This window comes from Callithrix jacchus, chromosome 19 (assembly GCF_049354715.1).
Source record: "Callithrix jacchus isolate 240 chromosome 19, calJac240_pri, whole genome shotgun sequence".
Lineage (NCBI taxonomy): Eukaryota > Metazoa > Chordata > Mammalia > Primates > Cebidae > Callithrix > Callithrix jacchus.
This window is the reverse complement of record NC_133520.1, coordinates 27552344-27570871: the sequence shown is the minus strand read 5'-3', so window position 1 is coordinate 27570871 and position 18528 is coordinate 27552344. Positions and strand designations below refer to the sequence as shown.

Sequence of the window (18528 nt, the reverse complement as noted above, 5' to 3'; positions counted from 1 at the left end):
AGGCGTGAGCCACCACACCTGGCTGAGACATTATTTTTAATATAGTTTATCATTGTTTACTTTTCCAGTTTATGGATCCAATTAAATTTAAATTTTATTTTATGTAACTGTCATTGGTTTCATCAATTACAATTTTTCAGGTGTTAGAGAAAATTAATCCCACTAGACGTAGTGGCACATGCTTGTAGTTCCATCTACTGTGGAGGCTGAGGCCAAGGGATTGCGGAGTTTGAGTCCAGGAGTTTGAGGCTCAGTGTGCTATGATCACGCTTATGAGTAGCCACAACGTCCCAGCCTGGGCAACACAGCAAGACCCTGTCTTTTAAGAGAAAGAGAGAGAGAGGGAGAGAAAGAAAGGAAAGAAAATTAATCCCTACCAAAAAGTAAGAGATTAAATCAATGGTTACGTGGGATATTTGGATTCTCTCTTGTCTCATAGTGCCGTTGAGGAATTACTAAATCTATGGATTGATGCTATTGAGAGGTTAATTGATCCCTGTATGGAATTGTGTTTTTATTTTGGCATATAGAAATCAAGCTGAATTGAAATAAGTATAGCCTACTTTGAATTTATTGAACAGTGATCCTATAATATTCTTGCATTAAAACATTTGTTTGAAAGTATTATACCTGAACATTTTTGGAAGAGAAATAGTATATAAGTAACATTTGCAAGCAGCAGAGGGGTAGTTTCTGCAAAATTAACATTATGGAGCACCCTGGAAATCAACATATGCAAGTATGGTGTGGAAGATATACTTTCAAGTACAGCATAGCATATGATGTTGTAGATACTAATATTTTTGTTTTTCTAATTCCACAACAAATACAAAAATGCTTTCTTATTGTAATACATTCAAATAATGCAAAAGTACATAAAATAAGGATCCCCTTTTTTTTAAAGAAAGTATTATTCCTGAAAACAAGGCTTAAAATGACTATTTTCTGTTGATGTAGGTTTAATGGACAAATCAAGCAGCATTTACACAAATTCGGCAGAGTCATTTCTTCCTGGAATTTGCAAAGAATTGATTGGTTCTTCATTAGATTTTCTTGGACAGAGTTATGATGAAGAAAGAACTATAGCAGATAGCCTAATGAATAGTTTTCTTAAAATTTCTAATGGGCTACTTGCCATTTCCAAGGCTCATGAAGAAGAAGATGAAGAAAGTCAAGATAACTGTAAGAAATCGCACTGCTTTTGTTAACTCACATAAATAATTATTTTCTGCACATTGCACTTTGTTTTGAATGATTATTTGGCACATCTGGCATGCATCTTTTAACTGAGTCAAATGTTTTAATATGATCATATATGAGTTATTTTATTTGGATATTATTTCTTCCAGTAATTTTTCTTCTTCTTTCAAAGTGTTTTCTTCTGATCGAGCAACCCAGGCACTTACTATTCAGACTGCATGTGCTTTTGAGCAGCTGGTAGTGCTAATGAGACACTGGCTGAATGATTTACTGCCTTGTACCAACATAGCAAGACTTGAGGATGAATTGAGACAAGAAGTTAAAAAACTGGGAGGCTACTTACAGTTATTTTTACAGGTAAATTGATTTGCTTAGTATCATTTGAAGGATTCATTTGCTTAATAATTATTTATTGACTTTTTACTGTCTGTATCTTCCCCCATATTAGCTCAGTATGATTTTCAAAAGTACATTCTGTTTTGAAGTCCTGAGACAGTGGATGTCTGTAATTAATTTATTGAACAAAGACTTACATGGCTTTCTATGTACGAGTAGTCCTAAGTGATTTACAAATATTAACTCATTTAATCCTTGTAACAACCCCAGCATCGGGCACTGTTTTTATCACCATCTTGTAGATGAGGAAATGGAGGCACAGGGAAAATAAATATTCTATCCAATGTTACCTAACTAGTAAACAACTGAGTTGGATTTGGACCCAGGCAGTCTTGGGCCCAGTTAATGCTCTACCATTATACCATGCTGGCCCTCAATAAGGGATACTGGGAAGAGAGACAGAGTCTTGCTCTGGGTATGGGACTGGGTTTCAACTCATGCTGAATTGAACACAATCCTGCTGACACAGAGACAAATAATTTTGTTTTCCTGCTTGTCTTGTATCAGATAAGATTAGGTTTGGCTGTGAGAAGTAAGATAAAAGCTTATTCTCTCTCACATAAAATCTAGAGGTAGACCTAGTGACTCTGCTCCAGAATCCTCAGGATCCAGGCTCTTCCCAGTGCTCCCCTCCACCATGCCCAGAGTGTAGCCCCTGGTTTCATGACCCACCATGGAGGAGCCCACCTGAGCTCAGTGCAGCGGGGTGGAAGGAGTGCTGAGAAAGATAGGGCCAAGTTTGCCTTCTTTTAAGGAAAGTTTCTAGAAATCACCATATGCCACATCTATTTATATATCTTTGGCTAGAACTTTATCATTTGACTACATCTAGCTGCAAGTATCATAAGGAAATGTATTTTTTTTTTTTTTTTTAATTCTGGACACTTCTGTGCGGAGCCAAAAATCAAGGGATCTGTGAAAGAAGTGGAAAATTGATATTGGAGAATACTTAGTCATCTACAAAATAGCAAATTCCTTCATAAAAATTCCTTGAATATACAAAAGGAGCAGATAAGAAAATAATGGCCGAGTACAGTGGCTCATGCCTGTAATCCTAGCACTTTGGGAGGTTGAGGCAGGAGGATCAGTTAAGCCTAGGAGTTTGAGATCAGCCTGGGCAACATAGTGAATAATAAGTATCCAACTTGTTGGATACTCTGTCTCTAAAAAAATTTTTAAAAAATTAGCCAGCTGTGGTGATGTGTACCTGTGGTCCCAGCTACTTGGGAGGCTGAGGTGGGAGGATTGCTTGAGCCCAAGAGGTTGAGGCTGCAGTGAGCCATGATTGCACCACTGTACTCCAGCCTGGGTGAGAGAGTGAGATCATGTCTCAAAAAATAATAATAATAACAAAAAATAAACAATTTTAAAAAGAAAATGTTAACAGGATTAGATTTCACTTTTTAAAAAGGATAATTAGACTGTATAACAAAATGTTCTAGAACATTTGGACAAATTTTATGTTATAGTGCCCACCAAAAGACTTTCCACATTCTATTATTGCAGTAGAATTTTTGTTGTGTCGAATACTTCCTGAATGGGCGAATTACTAACTGGGATATGGAAATCTTGAGCTGATCTAACTAGTAAGCTTGAAATCAGATTATTAGTTTTTAATGTGCATTATTCTCCCTCAGGAGGATTTTCTAGGTCTCCCCAAGACTTGGTTGGGCACCTGTCTTATTTGTTTCTCTAATAACCCTGAACTTCACCTGTTAGGCCTTTTAATGTAACATGTATTTTAGAAGCCTGTACATCTCAATGGACAGTTAGCTCTGAGAAGGTAGAGGACTATGGGTGTCTTTTTTCACAGGGCCTCATTATATGATAGATGTTTGGTTGGATACTTGTTATTAAATTAATTATAAATTCATACAGGATGAAGGATCACTTTGTATATAGGTAATGAGGGAGTAGGATGACTAAGATGGGGGGGAACGGTGGACTGCAAACAGGTGTGGGTAAAGTAGTAGATGAAGGAGAATTTCTGATGGCATAGAACCATGAAAATGAAAGGTATGTTGGTCAGAGAGCAGAGCTAGAGAGCCAGAAGTGAAGGGTGTGACTTAAGTTTGAGCCTAGAAAGGAAGCTTGTTGAAGGAGGGTCAGCACTTAGTTGGCACTCAGCTTTTAGAGGCAGTACTAGAATAGTGGGAGAACACACACAAAACAAAAGCTCACTATTGGCCCTTGAAAAACTGATGTTTGAACCCACAGTAAATTAATTGTGTGTCCTTGGGCACACTGCTTAAATTTTTGAGTCTTCTATTTCTCATAGGAAAATAAATATAGAAATGCCTACCTGGGAGGATTGCTGTGAGGATCAGATGAATTAATGTTATAAGAATGTATCTTGGCCGGGCGCCAGGCATGGTGGCTCACACCTGCAACCCCAGCACTTTGGGAGGCCAAGGCAGGTGGATCATGAGGTCAAGGATTGACACCATGCTGGCTAACATGGTGAAATCTCGTCTCTACTAAAAATGCAACAAATTAGCCGGGTATTGTGACACACGCCTGTAATCCCAGCTGTTCAGGAGGTTGAGTCAGGAGAATCGCTTGAACCCGGGAGGTGGAGGTTGCAGTGAGCCAAGATCCTGCTACTGCCTTCTAGCCGGGTTGACAGAGCAAGAGTCCATCTCAAAAAAAAAAAAAAAAGGATGTGTCTCTTAGAGTAACTGGTGTATAGTTTCTTTCCTTCTGAGAAGAACACTTTGAACTGAACTTACGGATTTCAACTCATATCCCTGTGAGAAATGTCTTATACAAGGAATCAAGGATGGAGAGAACAGGTGACTTGGAAGGGAAGTTAGATTAAGCTACAGAGAGACTTGTGTTAAGCTAGCAAACCTGAATTTAGTGACTACACTTTCTACTAAGTATGGTTTGAGAATCCTTTTCTTATAGCGATACAATTAGCATATTCCAGAAAGCAGGCCAAGAGAAGTATTTTGAAGAGACATCGTAGGGGGCGGGGTAACAGAAAGAAGAAAAGCTCAAGAGAAGCTTCCTCATTCCTTTTTGATATGTGTACTCTGAGTGCATGTGGGAAGTCTTTTGTTTGAAGGTGTTTGGGTCCCCCCCCTCACTTTTGCTTCCCACCCCCGCCTCTCTCTCTATTTCTTTTCCCCTGAGAAAATAATGTCTTTACTGTCAGATGGTTATCAGAACACAAAAAGTTCAAAGGCCAAAAGAACCACCCTTCTTTTTCTTTCTTTTGGCTTTCACTTATTAATTCTGTCTTATATGTAGTTAATTTTGTACTTACCTTATGTGTTATTAGTGTGTAAGGTGTTTGAGGGTAGAGACTATATCTTACTCACTTTATCACTTTTCTTAGCCACAGGGCTGCATGTTTTCTGGTTCTGACTGAGACATTTACGAAGTGAGATCACCGTATCAATAAATGCAGAACTTATTTTCTCCAGATCATTCTCCTCTTTTCTTTTTTTGAGATGGAGTCTCACTCTGTCACCCTGGCTGGAGTGCAGTGGCACAATCTTGGCTCACTGCAACCTCTGCCACCTGGGTTCAAGCAATTCTCGTGTCTCAGCCTACCGAGTAGCTGGGATTACAGGCACGCACCACTATCCCTGGCTAATTTTTGTATTTTTAGTAGATACAGGGTTTCATCATGTCAGCCAGGCTGGTCTCAAACTCTTCACCTCAAGTGATCCACCCACCTTGGCCTCCCAAAGTGCTGGGATTACAGGTGTGAGCCACTGTGCCCAGCCTTTATCTCTTCTTTCCCACCTGTTATAATCTCATGTATCTGCTATACTTGTCCATTTTTATTTTACAGGGATGCTGTTTGGATATTTCCTCAATGATAAAAGAGGCCCAAAAGAATGCAATCCACACTGTACAACAAGCTGTAAAGTATGTGGGGCAGTTAGCAGTTCTGAAAGGGAGCAAGCTACATTTTCTGGAAAACAGTAACAATAAAGCTGGCAGCGTCCAGGTAATTTAGCAATTTACTTTAGAGAGACTTCATCTAGACTTTTGATAATAGTATAGTATTAAGCATGACAAGTTTTTTTTAAGTTTTCAAGATAGCTTATACTTTTAGTAATTTTTCTGTAAGATTTAAAACCATTTAGGCCAGGCGTGGTGGCTTATATCCATAATCCCAGCACTTTGGGAGGCCGAGGCAGGTGGATCGCTTGAGTCAGGAGTTCAAGACCAACCTGGCCAATATGGCGAAACCCCTGTCTCTACTGTGAAAATATAAAAATTAGTCAGGCATGGTGGTCCATGCCTGTAGTCCCAGCTACTCAGGAGGCTGAGGCAGGAGAATCACTTGAACCCAGGAGGTGGAGGTTACAGTGAGCTGAGATCGTACCACTGCCCTCCAGCTGAGTGGCAGAGTGAGACTCCATCTCAAGAAAACAAAAACAAAATAAAACAAAAAAAATCTGTTTTAAATATATTGGGTTATTTTACAAACCTTATTTTACCTTTCAGATCCTTAATTTGATGCTAGCCATCTACTGTGGAGGGTTTTCTCAGCCAATCAACACATGAAAAACTCTGAAATACTAGATAATTTATATCTGCTTGCTTTCACTATTTATGCTATTGAAAACAATGTATTATGTTAGAATGTTACTGTGTTCTGGTGGTGGCTCATGCCTGTAATCCCAGCACTTTGGGAGGCCAAGGCAAGTGTATTACCTGAGGTTAGCAGTTCAAGCCCAGCCTGGCCAACATGGCAAAACACTATCTCTACTACAAATACAAAAATTAGCCAAGTGTGGTGGTACGTGCCTGTAATCCCAGCTATTCGGGAGGCTGAGGCAGGAGAATAGCCTGAACCAGGGAGGTGGAGGTTGCCGTGAGCCGAGATCATGCAATTGCACTCCAGCCTGGGCGACAAGAGTAAAACTTTGTCTCAAAAAAAAAAAGAAAGACTGTTTCTGTGTTCTAACAATACAGAGCCCTGCTTAAAGATGATAAACATTCTCTACAATATGTTATATATATATGTTATATATGAGATACTAAATCACATATTTGCTCATTTTATTTCTTTATAGGCTACAGATTGTTAGTTCTTATTCCAGCTTTAGTTGAACTTAATAAACATAGGATGCATTATAGTCCTAAAGTAAGCAGAAAATATAACTTAATTACTTGATAATTTTTAATGTATAAAATTTAAATTTAAATAAATTAAAATATATAAAACCTAAATTTTCTAGTTAATGCTTAAATACTTTTTCTAGGAGGAATTCATGGATGCTATTTGTGATGGTGTAGGCTTGGGAATGAAGATTTTATTAGATTCTGGACTAGAAAAAGCAAAAGAACTTCAGCATGAACTCTTAAGGCAATGTACAAAAAATGAGGTAAGATGAATAAAAGAATATTCCATATTATTCCACTAAATCATATATGAAGTTGATCTTTTAAATCAACAAATTAGATTTTTATAAATTCATATGTTTTAATTTGTTTTATTTTTCACTGAGAGGCTGACATCACGATTTTATGGTGATATTTTCTCAAGTTATTCTTGAATCACTGCAGCCTCTATTGTTAATATTTTGCTTGATCCTGTTGCAGCTGCTATGAAGAATTCAGTCTGTAAACTCCGAAGCAGAGCACAGAGTGTGGTAGTGACACCTACTGTTTGCTTTCTGGTTGTCACATTCTTCCTTAGCTTTGTTCAGGCCTTTTTCTAAGAATGGAAACTATTAGTAGCATTTCTTGATTCAGTATCTTGAACTAAATATTTTTCCAGGGGCATTCACATAAGATATTTCATATCAATCCCAGCACTTTGGGAGGCCGAGGCGGGTGGATCATGAGGTCAAGAGATCGAGACCATCTTGGTCAACATGGTGAGATCCCGTCTCTACTAAAAATACAAAAAAAAAATTAGCTGGGCATGGTGGCGCGTGCCTGTAATCCCAGCTACTCGGGAGGCTGAGGCAGGAGAATTGCCTGAACCCAGGAGGCGGAGGTTGCGGTGAGCCCAGATTGTGCCATTGCACTCCAGCCTGGGTAGCAAGAGCGAAACTCTGTCTCAAAAAAAAAAAAAAAAAAAAAAATTTCATATCAAGATACAGATCAATTAAGGATTTCAGTGATTTCCTAAAATATGTTTCCTCCCCTCCTCCAGCTAACATTACTTAGTACCTTAGGAAAGATCTGGGTTTTAATATTAGAAGACTTGTATTGGAAACCTGGTTCTATCACTTTCCCCTTATCATTTAGCAGGTCACTTAATGCTCTGACCCTGTTTCTTTCCCTGTCACATGTAAGCATACTTACATCACAGGCTGTAAACTATTTATTTACTGATTCATTTCCTCTGTTACTGGACTAGGTGCTTTACATGTAACGGTGGTAAACTTGGCCATTTCTGTAATGGATTTTTACTTTGTCAGTAAGAAAAAGCCCTATGAATATCATGTTTCATATTCATGTCACTTTTCAAGGTAGAAATTAATATTCATTGAATTGGAGTATTTTGCCTAATTACCCAGCTGTTAAGCCCTGAGCCAGGATTTTATATTCTGCCTGACTCCAAAACTCATCATGCTACATAAATAAGTTTTTAAAGTCATTGTTCATGGATTAATTTTCTTTATTGACAATAACTATTAGTGAAGTGGGGATTAGGAAGATAAAAGTTCAAATTCATATGAGACTGAATTTCAGAGACTTGTCTGTTCTAGAGTCTTGTTGTAACAACATATTAAAACTATCCCTGGCTAGGCACGGTGGCTCATACCTGTAATCCCAGCACTTTGGAAGGCCAGAGCGAGAAGATGGCTTGAGCCCAGAGTGTGAAACCAGCCTGGGAATTATATTGAGACCTCATCTCTACAAAAAATACAGAAATTAGCCAGGCCTGGTGGCATGCACCTATAGTCCCAGCTGCTCCAGAGGCTGAGGCAGGAGTATCACTTGAGCCCAGGAGTTCGAGGCTGCAGTGAGCTGTGATTGCACCACTGCATACCAGCCTGGGCGATGGAGCAAGACCATGTCTCAAACAAAAAACAAAAACCGTCCCTGTCTATTCCATTTCTCTTGCTGGAGTCAGGTGGCTGGGGCAGTGCTAGCTGCGGACATTTAGGTTCCTGAAATCTTAGCTGGGCACATTTAGGTTCCTGAGATCTTAGGATGTCTCCTCATTTACATACATATTGATTGATCTAGAAAATTAGATCATGTGGAGTACTGTTGACTTCTGTACCTCTGTCGTCGTTTCTGGAAAGGCATGGAGTAAGCTAGTTTTTTTTGTTGTTGTTGTTTAGTACAACCTTGGTATTAATGTACTTCTAGCTCATCTTAGCTGAGGTGAAACTCTGTGTAAGCCACAGAGATTTTCCATTCCTTTGCTCGTACTACAGGGCTATATAGATTTCTCTCTACCCAGAAAAACTCCATATCAGGTTAGGAGAAAGACATGTAACATTAAGCTGCTTTCCTACTGCCTGTGTATCCGTGAACAATTTACCTGAGCCTCAGTTGTTCCATTTTTTAAGTCAGGATGATCATACTTATTTCATAAAATTGTTCTGAGAATTATATGAGATTAAGAAACAATATATATGAAAATGCTAAAAATGTAGTGCCTTGCAAATCCTAAGTCATTCATCTTACTTGCATGCGTTCTCTTTTTCTCAGTATATGTCTGCCCCTCTCATTTTGTGTGTGGTTTTTTTGTTTGTTTGTTTTAAAGATAAAAACACATTGTTACTACGTTTAGGAGCTCATATTGTCAATAAATCAAGCTCATGTTCCACCAATAGCATGAGGCTGATTTCAGTTCCGTAGTACCACTTTGAAGAAAGGGACATATTGGGCTGTCAAAGTCTCAGACCACCACTGACATCTCAAATTTGGTTTTGCTAAGCAGCAGCACCAGTTATCATTAAAATACTTTACCATCTTTGCAAAGTGATACCACTTTTGCAGTCTACCACTATTGCAAAGAATTTCTGCTGGCAGTAAGTGCAAAAGGGTGTAGAATAATTAATGAAAAGTGTAGATGAAGTAATATATGGGAATGTGCTTAGTAAGCTGTTGAAGTAGGTACAGATGTTAGCCTTGGTATTGTTTTGAGGAAATAAACAGCAAAAGGGCCAGGCCCATTCTGTATACAATTTACACTATCTGCATACCTTCCTTTCTCTTGTTTTCTCTTTACAGTGTGACAAACCTGTACTTTGTTACTCATGATAGGGTTTTAGTTTATCTACTCTTGTAAGTTAAAACTCCTCTAAGAACCTATAGAAGAATAATAAAAAAATCCAAAGAAATAAAAAATGAGCTGAAACATAAAAAGCATTGGAGCTCCAATTTTAAAGCTGGAGTCAGAAAAGAAAAATAATTTGGATATTCTTTTTTTTTTCTTTTTTCTTTTTTAACCACATAGAGCAAATCTGAATTAAAGCTAGGGAAGAGCTATGTGGGTAAAGCCAATGAAATACTGAAAAAGAATCCCTGGCAGAAATTGAGCAGGAAGGCACCTTAGGGGGCAGCATTAGACAGAATAAAAGCAAAGGCTTAGAATTTAGATGTGCGCTTCCACCCTAGTTCTCAGTCTTAGGAGTTAGGAACCAAGGTCCGTTTCCTTACTTATAAAATGAGATGTGCCATGGGCAGCATAGGACTGTAATGGAGACTCAAATAACAAAATATTTGTGAAGTTGTTAGAATATAGTATTTGCTTGATATGTTACCCCCTTCCAAGGGAAATTTTAGAAATTTCATACCTGTAAATATTTAAGTATAACACAAATTCTATTATTATAACAAACATTAGAGGGTGTCCATATTTAATACAGAAATCAATGTGTAGTTTATTTTGAAAGAAATTATTAGTGAATACAGATGATTTAGACTGATTATTTTTCCAAGACGCAGGTAAATAGAAAATAACAGATAAAATGTATGATTAATGTGTTTAAAGGAGAGTAATTGCTTTGTCTTAAAATTTTTTATGAAATAAAATAAGTGAGATTATAAAGTTGACATCTTAAAAGTGAAATAAACTTATTTGGAAAGAAATGAATGTGCAATTTATCTTGAAAGAAATTTTACATATATGATTTAAGTAACTTCAAGCTATTTAATTGCAAGCCCAGAAATAGAACTCCAGTCTTTGGGCTTCTAGACTAGAACTCTGTAGTATAATAAAATATTTTAACATTTTCTACAGGTTACCAAAGAAATGAAAACAAGTGCCATGGGACTGATTAGATCTCTTGAAAACATCTTTGCTGAATTGAAAATTGTAAGAGAAGCTTTAAATTGATTTTGTTTAATTTGGATTATTTTTTATCATTTCTCTTGGTTCAAATGTAGATATTTTTATTTCAGTTTTTAATCCGTAGCCAGAGACAACTCTTGCATATGTTTAATTGTAGCATGTAAGATAGCTCTTTATCTTTTTTTGTGTGTGTCATAACTTACTATTTTTAGTAACAGATAAAGGATTATATAGAAATTTATTAATATATCTATTTCTTATTGCTACTGATTTAGTAACTATCAGCTTTTGCTTGAATGATCATTATAGACTAAAAAATTGTGTTTAATCATCATTGTGCTCAAAGATTTTAAAATACAGGTGAATTAGATTATTCACGTGTCTAATGGTAAAGAGAAAAATATATAAGTATATGATCAATGTTTTAAAAAGGAGAGTAATTGCTATGGCTTGAAAATTTTTATTTAAATAAGTGAGAACTATTATAAAGTTGAGCTCTTAAAAATGAAATAAATGTATCTTTTAAGGTATTGGATAATAAATGGCACTGTTTCCTTATTCCATTCTCATGTAATAGATGATAGACTTTGAAAATTTAATTGAAAATTCTGATTTCTTTTTAAAACAGTAATTAATATTGTATTTTGGTCTTGCTTCTAGAAGTAGAGTTAAGCACTGGTAAGGAAGTGAAACTGTCTTAAAGAGAAGATTCTGGCAATTGAGATCATATTGACTAACCCTTACTGCCATTGAGCCTGTTAATGTATTATTTTAAATATTAACTTTATTTATACAGAAAAGTTTCAGAAGGCAAGTACAAGAAGAAAACTTTGGATACCAAGATTTCAAGAAGATGGCTAATTGTGCTCCAGAATTCTTAAAGTTAAAACATTGCTTAGAGAAAACTATTGAAGTTGTTATTTCTGCACTAAAAGGTATATTCTCCAAATGGAGTTTTAATCAGAATTTTATATTTTAAGAAACCCTAGACAGCTTTCCTTTTTGTTTTTCAGACAGAGTCTCGCTCTGTCACCAGGCTGGAGTGCAGTGGTACAGTCTCAGCTCACTGCAGCCCACCTCCTGGTGGCTCAGCCTCCCGAATAGCTGGGAGTGATTCTCCTGCCTCAACCTCCCGAATACCTGGGATTACAGGTGTGCACCACCACACCAGGCTAATTTTTGTATTTGTAGTAGAGCAGTAGAGCTGGGGTTTCACCACATCAGCCAGGCTTGTCTCGAACTCCTGACCTCAAATAATCCACCCACCTCAGCCTCCCAAAGTGCTGGGATTATAGACATGAGCCACCACGCCTGCCGACATCTTTTCTTTTTATTTCCAGCCTTTTCATTTTTGTAGTCATTAACTAAAGCCTACCCAATGCTACTTCACTGGTATTAGTTACCAATATAGGAACTTGTACTGATAATTAAATTTCCACTTAATATGTATGTCAGTACTTCTGCCTAAATAATTAGATCCTGGAAAACCAGGTGCTTACCTAGCAGATAAACACTTTAGTTGACTAATCTTAAGTAGTTTGGAACTGTTTTGATAGGGTCACTCTGACTTGAAAGATACCTAGAGTCTATAAAAGTTGTAAATGCCTGATGAAAACTGAAAAGGTTAATTAACTTTCCCCTCTTTCTCTTGAATACAGGATGCAGTGGTGATGTAAACCTTCTCCAGGATTGTGTTGAAAGTATTTGCAACTTGGCCAGTGATTTTTACAGAGACCTCAGTGTGCCCTCCACTTCTGTTGAGAGCTATGAGGGTAGAGTAACTCACGTTGTCCACAAGGAACTAGAATCTTTAGCTAAGTCTCTTCTCTTTTGTTTTGAATCTGAAGATAGACCTGATTTGTTGAAACCCTGGGAAACTTATAATCAAAATACCGAAGAAGAACACCAACAATCTAAATCAAGTGGGATTGACGGCAGTAAGAATAAAGGTGTACCAAAGCGTGTCTATGAACTCCATGGCTCAGCCCCAGCAGTGGGCTCAGAGGAATGCACACCCAGTAGGATTCAGTGGGTGTGAATGCTGACGTGTAGGCACCTTTATGACCACCAGGGTATAAAGAGAAATCAGTGCAGGTATTTCAAAAAAGTCCATGTCTTTTTATCTTTAAAGTATTTAGCTTTAACATTGGTATACTAGCTGTGGTTGGTTCATTAGTCTGTTTATAAAGGGTTATTTTTTCATGAGTGGAAACCTGAACAGTCAGTTACCTTTGTGCCTACGCCTTCTCTCTCCTGCAAACAGCTTGGATGACGTTTATGGTGAAATGGCCTATACAGGTTTAACTAAGGCAGCTTAACTTGCATTGTTAATCAAACTCTTTCTCAAAGGTTTATCTAGTTGCCATTTTGAATAATATGCTCAAGGCTGTAGCTTCCTCTTTTTCTCTGAATTATAAGTAGCTACCTAAATATAGTATAATTATATATTAATAATATGGCTTGCTAGCATAATAGCTTACTGTGTTATCTTTGTTCCGTTATGGGGGCTGTATTAATATAATTTAAAACTAATTAAATGTTGCCAGAATCATACTCAACTGTTGGGCAAGGTTAGGAGATCAGAGGCTGGACCTTCTCTTGAGAATGCTTGTTTTGTTAAAGGCATAATGAAATAATTTGTATATGATTTGATGAAGATTAAAGATCTTTATATTCCAGAGCTTCAAGAAAACGCTTTATTTATGATCAAGTAATAAAGATAATATTCTACTTGTGGGATCTTACATTAAGGAAATAGTTTGACATTTTTGACCTCAAGAGTATGTATAATTTGAAGAGGTAGTAACTCTGCTTGGGTGATTTTGAGCAGTTCCTGGAGAATAATTCATCTGAATCCTATTCATTTAAATAACCTGATCCCTTTCAAATTTACAGATACTGCTTATACATTTGGCATAACTAGTTGAAATTGGCCATTAGCACTGTGAAGAAATCTAGTAATTTCTTTGTCAGGAAGAGATTGTAAATAAATACTGGTCACTGCAGACAGAACAGTACTAGTGAACCTCATGTGGTGTTTTCAAGCTCTTTAAAATGGTACAGTGTAGCACATTTGCTTTCCCTTTCTTTTTTATATTTTTGACATTTGACCTTGTATAACCTTCTGAAGCTCTCTATATATTTTCATTAGTCAATACTCTGGCAAGTAGCACTCTGCCTGTCCAGCTTGCTGGAGTGTAGATGTACACAGGATTTCCCGGGAGGCGCACTTCTTTGAAGACCTTCCTAAGGTATCTGTATAGTAGTGTTCATCTTAATATTCAGTATTTAATCTTCAGTTTCTGCTTTGTAAACTCATGACTTAGTCAGAAACTTTATATTGTCTTTATAAATTTTGTATATATATTTATACTAAATACATTGTTCTGTATTTGAAGGAATGGTAGGAAAATATTTTGCTATTGGAATCATGTGTACTGACATATGTTATAAAGAGAATGCCTTTAATAAATCTTTTCAGCATTAGAATTGCCTCTTGGGCTATGCTTTTTTATTTTATTGATTTTCTTTGTTTGCTTTACTCTTCACTCAAACTAGCTCTGCCTTGATAATAGCTAGCCTAGTGTTGCAAATCAAATTAGTAATTAGGAAACATTAAACAGCAACTGCGCCCGGCCTACTTTTTTTTTTTAAACATTGTTCTTCCCGTCTTTAGCTGGTTAGGCCTGGAATAGATTTATCACCATGTGCGATGTGGAAAGAGCATGAGCTTTGGAGTTTGACATATTTTTCACATGTCTGGCATGTGAATCTCAGCCAGGCTGCTTAGTAACACAAGTTACTTACTGTCTTCACTCCCATTCCTTCATCTGCAGAAAGAAAAGTAATACCCACCTCACAGACTATCTATGAGCATTTAGTGAGAAAAATGTAGGAGAAACTCCTGGCAAGTAATAGACTGTTACCAAATGTATTTTCTGTCCTTTTCATTACCAGCTACAAAACCCTTGTTATGTATAGAAGATCACACTTGGTACAGGCATACGCCATTTATAACATTCTGCCCCGGTACCAAATTGTATTGCAGTTCTTTAAACATGACATATTTGAGCCTGGCGTGGTGGCTCACACCTGTAATCCCAGCACTCTGGGAGGCTGAGGCGGGCGGATCACCTGAGGCAGGGAGTTCAAGACCAGCCAGACCAACATAGAGAAACCCCATCTCTACTAAAAATACAAAATTAGTCAGGTGTGGTGGCCCGCGCCTGTAATCCCAGCTACTTGGAATACTGAGGCAGGAGAATTGCTTGAACCCCGGAGGTGGAGGCTGTGAGCCGAGATCATGCCACTGTACTCCAGCCTGGGCAATAAGAACGAAACTCCATTTCAAAAAAAAAAGGTGTATTTGAAAATATATCTTCTGTTGTCATTTTGTTCCATGATAATAAATGGACAATAAAGATAACATTATCTCACTGCTCTTAAATAAGGTATGATGTGCTATGTGTCCTCCATGGTGTCCATCTGAAAGTTTTAGCAAAAGGTTGTTTAGTTAGCTAGCTAGCATACTTGAGTTTCAGAGCCTATGTGCCAATAAGCATTTCAAAGTTTGCCTAAATATGGAAAGTAAGAATTAATTTATCACAGGTGAGGGGAAAAGGTATCAATAGTTTGGTTCAGTTAAAAAAATGTTATGGCCAGATGCAGTGGCTCACACCTGTAATCCCAGCACTTTGGGAAGCTGAGGTGAGCAGATCACGAGGTCAAAAGGTTGAGATCATCCTGGCCAACATGGTGAAACCTTGTCTGTACTAAAAATGCAAAACTTAGCCAGGCATGATGGCAGGTGCCTGTAATCCTAGGTACTCAAGAGGCTGAGACAGGAGAATCATTTGAACCCAGCCTGGGTGAGACTCCGTCTCAAAAAAAAAAAAAAGGTTATGTGCCCAGCTTCCTGTGCGTGATTTGTCAGGTAAATTTGTGCTCTGGATTTTGCAAGTTACAGTCATTGCATGATGTAATCAAGACTGAGCTTTTTCATCTTTTTCCCTTTAGCCAATATTTATGGGATTTTTAGATGTGGAGGATGGTCATTTAGGTTGTTTTAATATCTGATAGCTAGGTTCATTCATTCCAATAATTATTTAATGCTAGGTATGCTTTTGGTGTTAAGCTATAGCAGCCTGGAAAAGATTAGATTGCCTCATGGACTTTTGAAAGGTCCAACTTGTTGGATCCCAGTTGTTCATAACATTATGGTTCCTCAGTGCCAAAGACCTAAACACACTCAACCCAGCTGGGCACAGTGGCTCATGCCTGTAATTCCAACACTTTGGGAGGCTGAAACAGGTGGATCACTTGAGGCCAGGAGTTTGAGACCAGCCTGGCCAACATGGTGAAATCCCATCTCTATTAAAAATGCAAAAATTAGCTGGGTGTGGGGGTACATACCTGTAATTCCAGCTACTCAGGAGGCTGAGGCAGGAGAATTGCTGGAACCTGGGAGGTGTAGGTTGCAGTGAGCCGAGATCATGCCACTGTGCTCTATCTAGCCTGGGGGACAGAGCAAGACGCCATCTAAAAAAAAAAAAAAAAAAAAACCAGGCATGGCGATGCATGCCTGTAATCCCAGCTACTCAGGAGGCTAATGAGAATCACTTAAACCTGGGAGGCAGAGGTTGCAGTGAGCCAAGATCATGCCACTGCACTCCAGCCTGGGAGACCAAGCCAGACTGTCAAACAAACAAACAAAAAACCAACCAAACAAAAGATCACACTAAACTCAAACATGCAGGGGAACCACCAGAGAATCGCTGACTTAGTGAAGACAGAATTCAGGGGCAGACTGTAAGCAGATGGCAACTGGCAACTGGCAACTGCATATTTCCTGTTGCTGAATGGTCCTAAGCTCAGAGAATCCTAATTTTTTTAAAGAATTTAAGAGCTATTCTGTGTTAAGTCACAGGCTTTTTCTGAGAATGAATCAGGCTTTCTTTTCTCTGGCTAATATTCAGTGAAAACCTTTGAATTTGTCTAAAGAGCGAGCATCTGCTCATTAGGGGCCTCATTTTCACGAAGAGCAGATTGTGCTGCCCACTAAGAAGATGAAGAATCTGAAATTTGGAAAATGGGTATCACTTTCTATGGACCTACATCCCCCTCTTTTTAAAATATTTATGGGCCAGGCACAGTGGCTCATGCCTATAATCCCGGTCCTTGGGGAGGACAAGGTGGGAGGATTACTTGAGCCCAGGCATTCAAGACCAGCCTGGGCAACATAATGCAACCCCATCTTTATTTAAAAAAAAAAAAAAAGTTTTTCCCCAGTTTTATTGAGGTATAATTAACAAACAAATTGTATATATTCAAGGTGTACGATGTGATGATTTGATTTACAAATAGACGTGAAATTGTTACTACAATCAAGTAACATATTCATCACCAAAAATACTTACTGTTTGTGAATGTGCACATGGCGGGGTGGTAAGGACACTTAAAATTTAGCGAATTTCAAGTATATTATACTTGCTATACATTAGCCTCCCAGAATTCATTCATCTGACAAATGAAAGTTTGTATCATTTGATCAATATCTCTCTATTTTCCTCATCCCACCCTCAACCTCTGACAAACCACCCTTCTCCTCTGCTTCTATGAATTTGACTTTTGTAGAATCCTCATACAAGTGAGAGCATACAGTATTGGTTTTTCTGTGTCTGCTATTTTACTTAGCACAATGTCCTCAAGCTTCCTCCATGTTGTGGCAAATGGCAGAATTTCCCGTTTTTTTTTTTTTTTTTTTTGGAGAAGGAGTCTTGCTGTGTCACCCAGGCTGGAGTGCAGTGGCATGATCTTGGCTCACTGCAACTTCTGTCTCCCGGGTTCAAGCAATTCTGCCTCAGCCTCCTGAGTAGCTGTGGCTACAGGTGCGTGCCACCACACCCAGCTAATTTTTGTATTTTTAGTAGAGACGGGTTTCACCATGTTGGCCAAAATGGTCTCGATCTCTTGACCTCGTGATCCACCCACCTCGTCCTCCTAAAGTGCTGGGATTACAGGCGTGAGCCACTGCATCTGGCCAGACTTTTTTTTAACCCAACCTAGAGACTGAGGCGAGAGCATTGCTTGGGCCCAGGAGTTTGAGATCAGCCTAAGCAACATAGCGAGACCTTGTCGCTACAAAAAAATGGAAAAACAAAAAGCAAACAAAAACCTTAGCCAGGCACTGTAGTGTGCACCTGTGGTCCCATCTACTTGGGAAGAGAAGGTAGGAGGCTCGCTTGAACCTTGGAGGTTGAGCCATGATCACATCACCGCACTCTAGTCTGGGTGACAGAGTGAGACTGTCACACACACACACACACACACACACACACACTGATTTTCTAACCATTCTCTTTCCAGAAAACATCTCTGGGGACTCGCTGAACTGACTTGCTCAAACACCTCTCCCTGGCAGCAACTTGGAAATCAGACTTTGACACGGGCTCACAATCACTTGAGACATTGTATGTCCATTGTGAGGGGATTCTGGGTGATTATTTACATAAAGTGGGGGCTAAAAATAAAACTCACTTTTTTTTTGAGACAGAGTCTCACTCTCTCACCAGGCTGGAGTACAGTGGTGTGATCTCAGCTTACTGCAACCTCTGCCCCCTGGGTTCAAGTGATTCTCATGCTTCAGTCTCCTGAGTAGCTGGGATTACAGGCACACACCACCACATCCAGCTAATTTTTGTATATTT

General features: G+C 38.4%; 1 protein-coding gene across 3 annotated transcripts in view; it reads left to right on the top strand.

The window, feature by feature from the left end:
- KIF14 (kinesin family member 14) overlaps positions 1–14311 on the top strand; it is a 76818-nt gene extending 62507 nt beyond the window's left edge. For 2 of the 3 annotated variants that reach the window (XM_017966582.4, XM_035280736.3), the window contains exons 24-30: positions 958–1182; positions 1373–1557; positions 5399–5557; positions 6822–6944; positions 10772–10846; positions 11619–11757; positions 12481–14311. In XM_017966582.4, the coding sequence (XP_017822071.4) occupies positions 958–1182; positions 1373–1557; positions 5399–5557; positions 6822–6944; positions 10772–10846; positions 11619–11757; positions 12481–12860 (1286 nt within the window). In that variant the 3' untranslated portion in view covers positions 12861–14311. The remainder of the gene's footprint in view (positions 1–957; positions 1183–1372; positions 1558–5398; positions 5558–6821; positions 6945–10771; positions 10847–11618; positions 11758–12480) is intronic. The other variant, XM_078356425.1, reaches the window with a different exon arrangement.
- The last annotated feature ends 4217 nt before the right edge of the window (positions 14312–18528 follow it).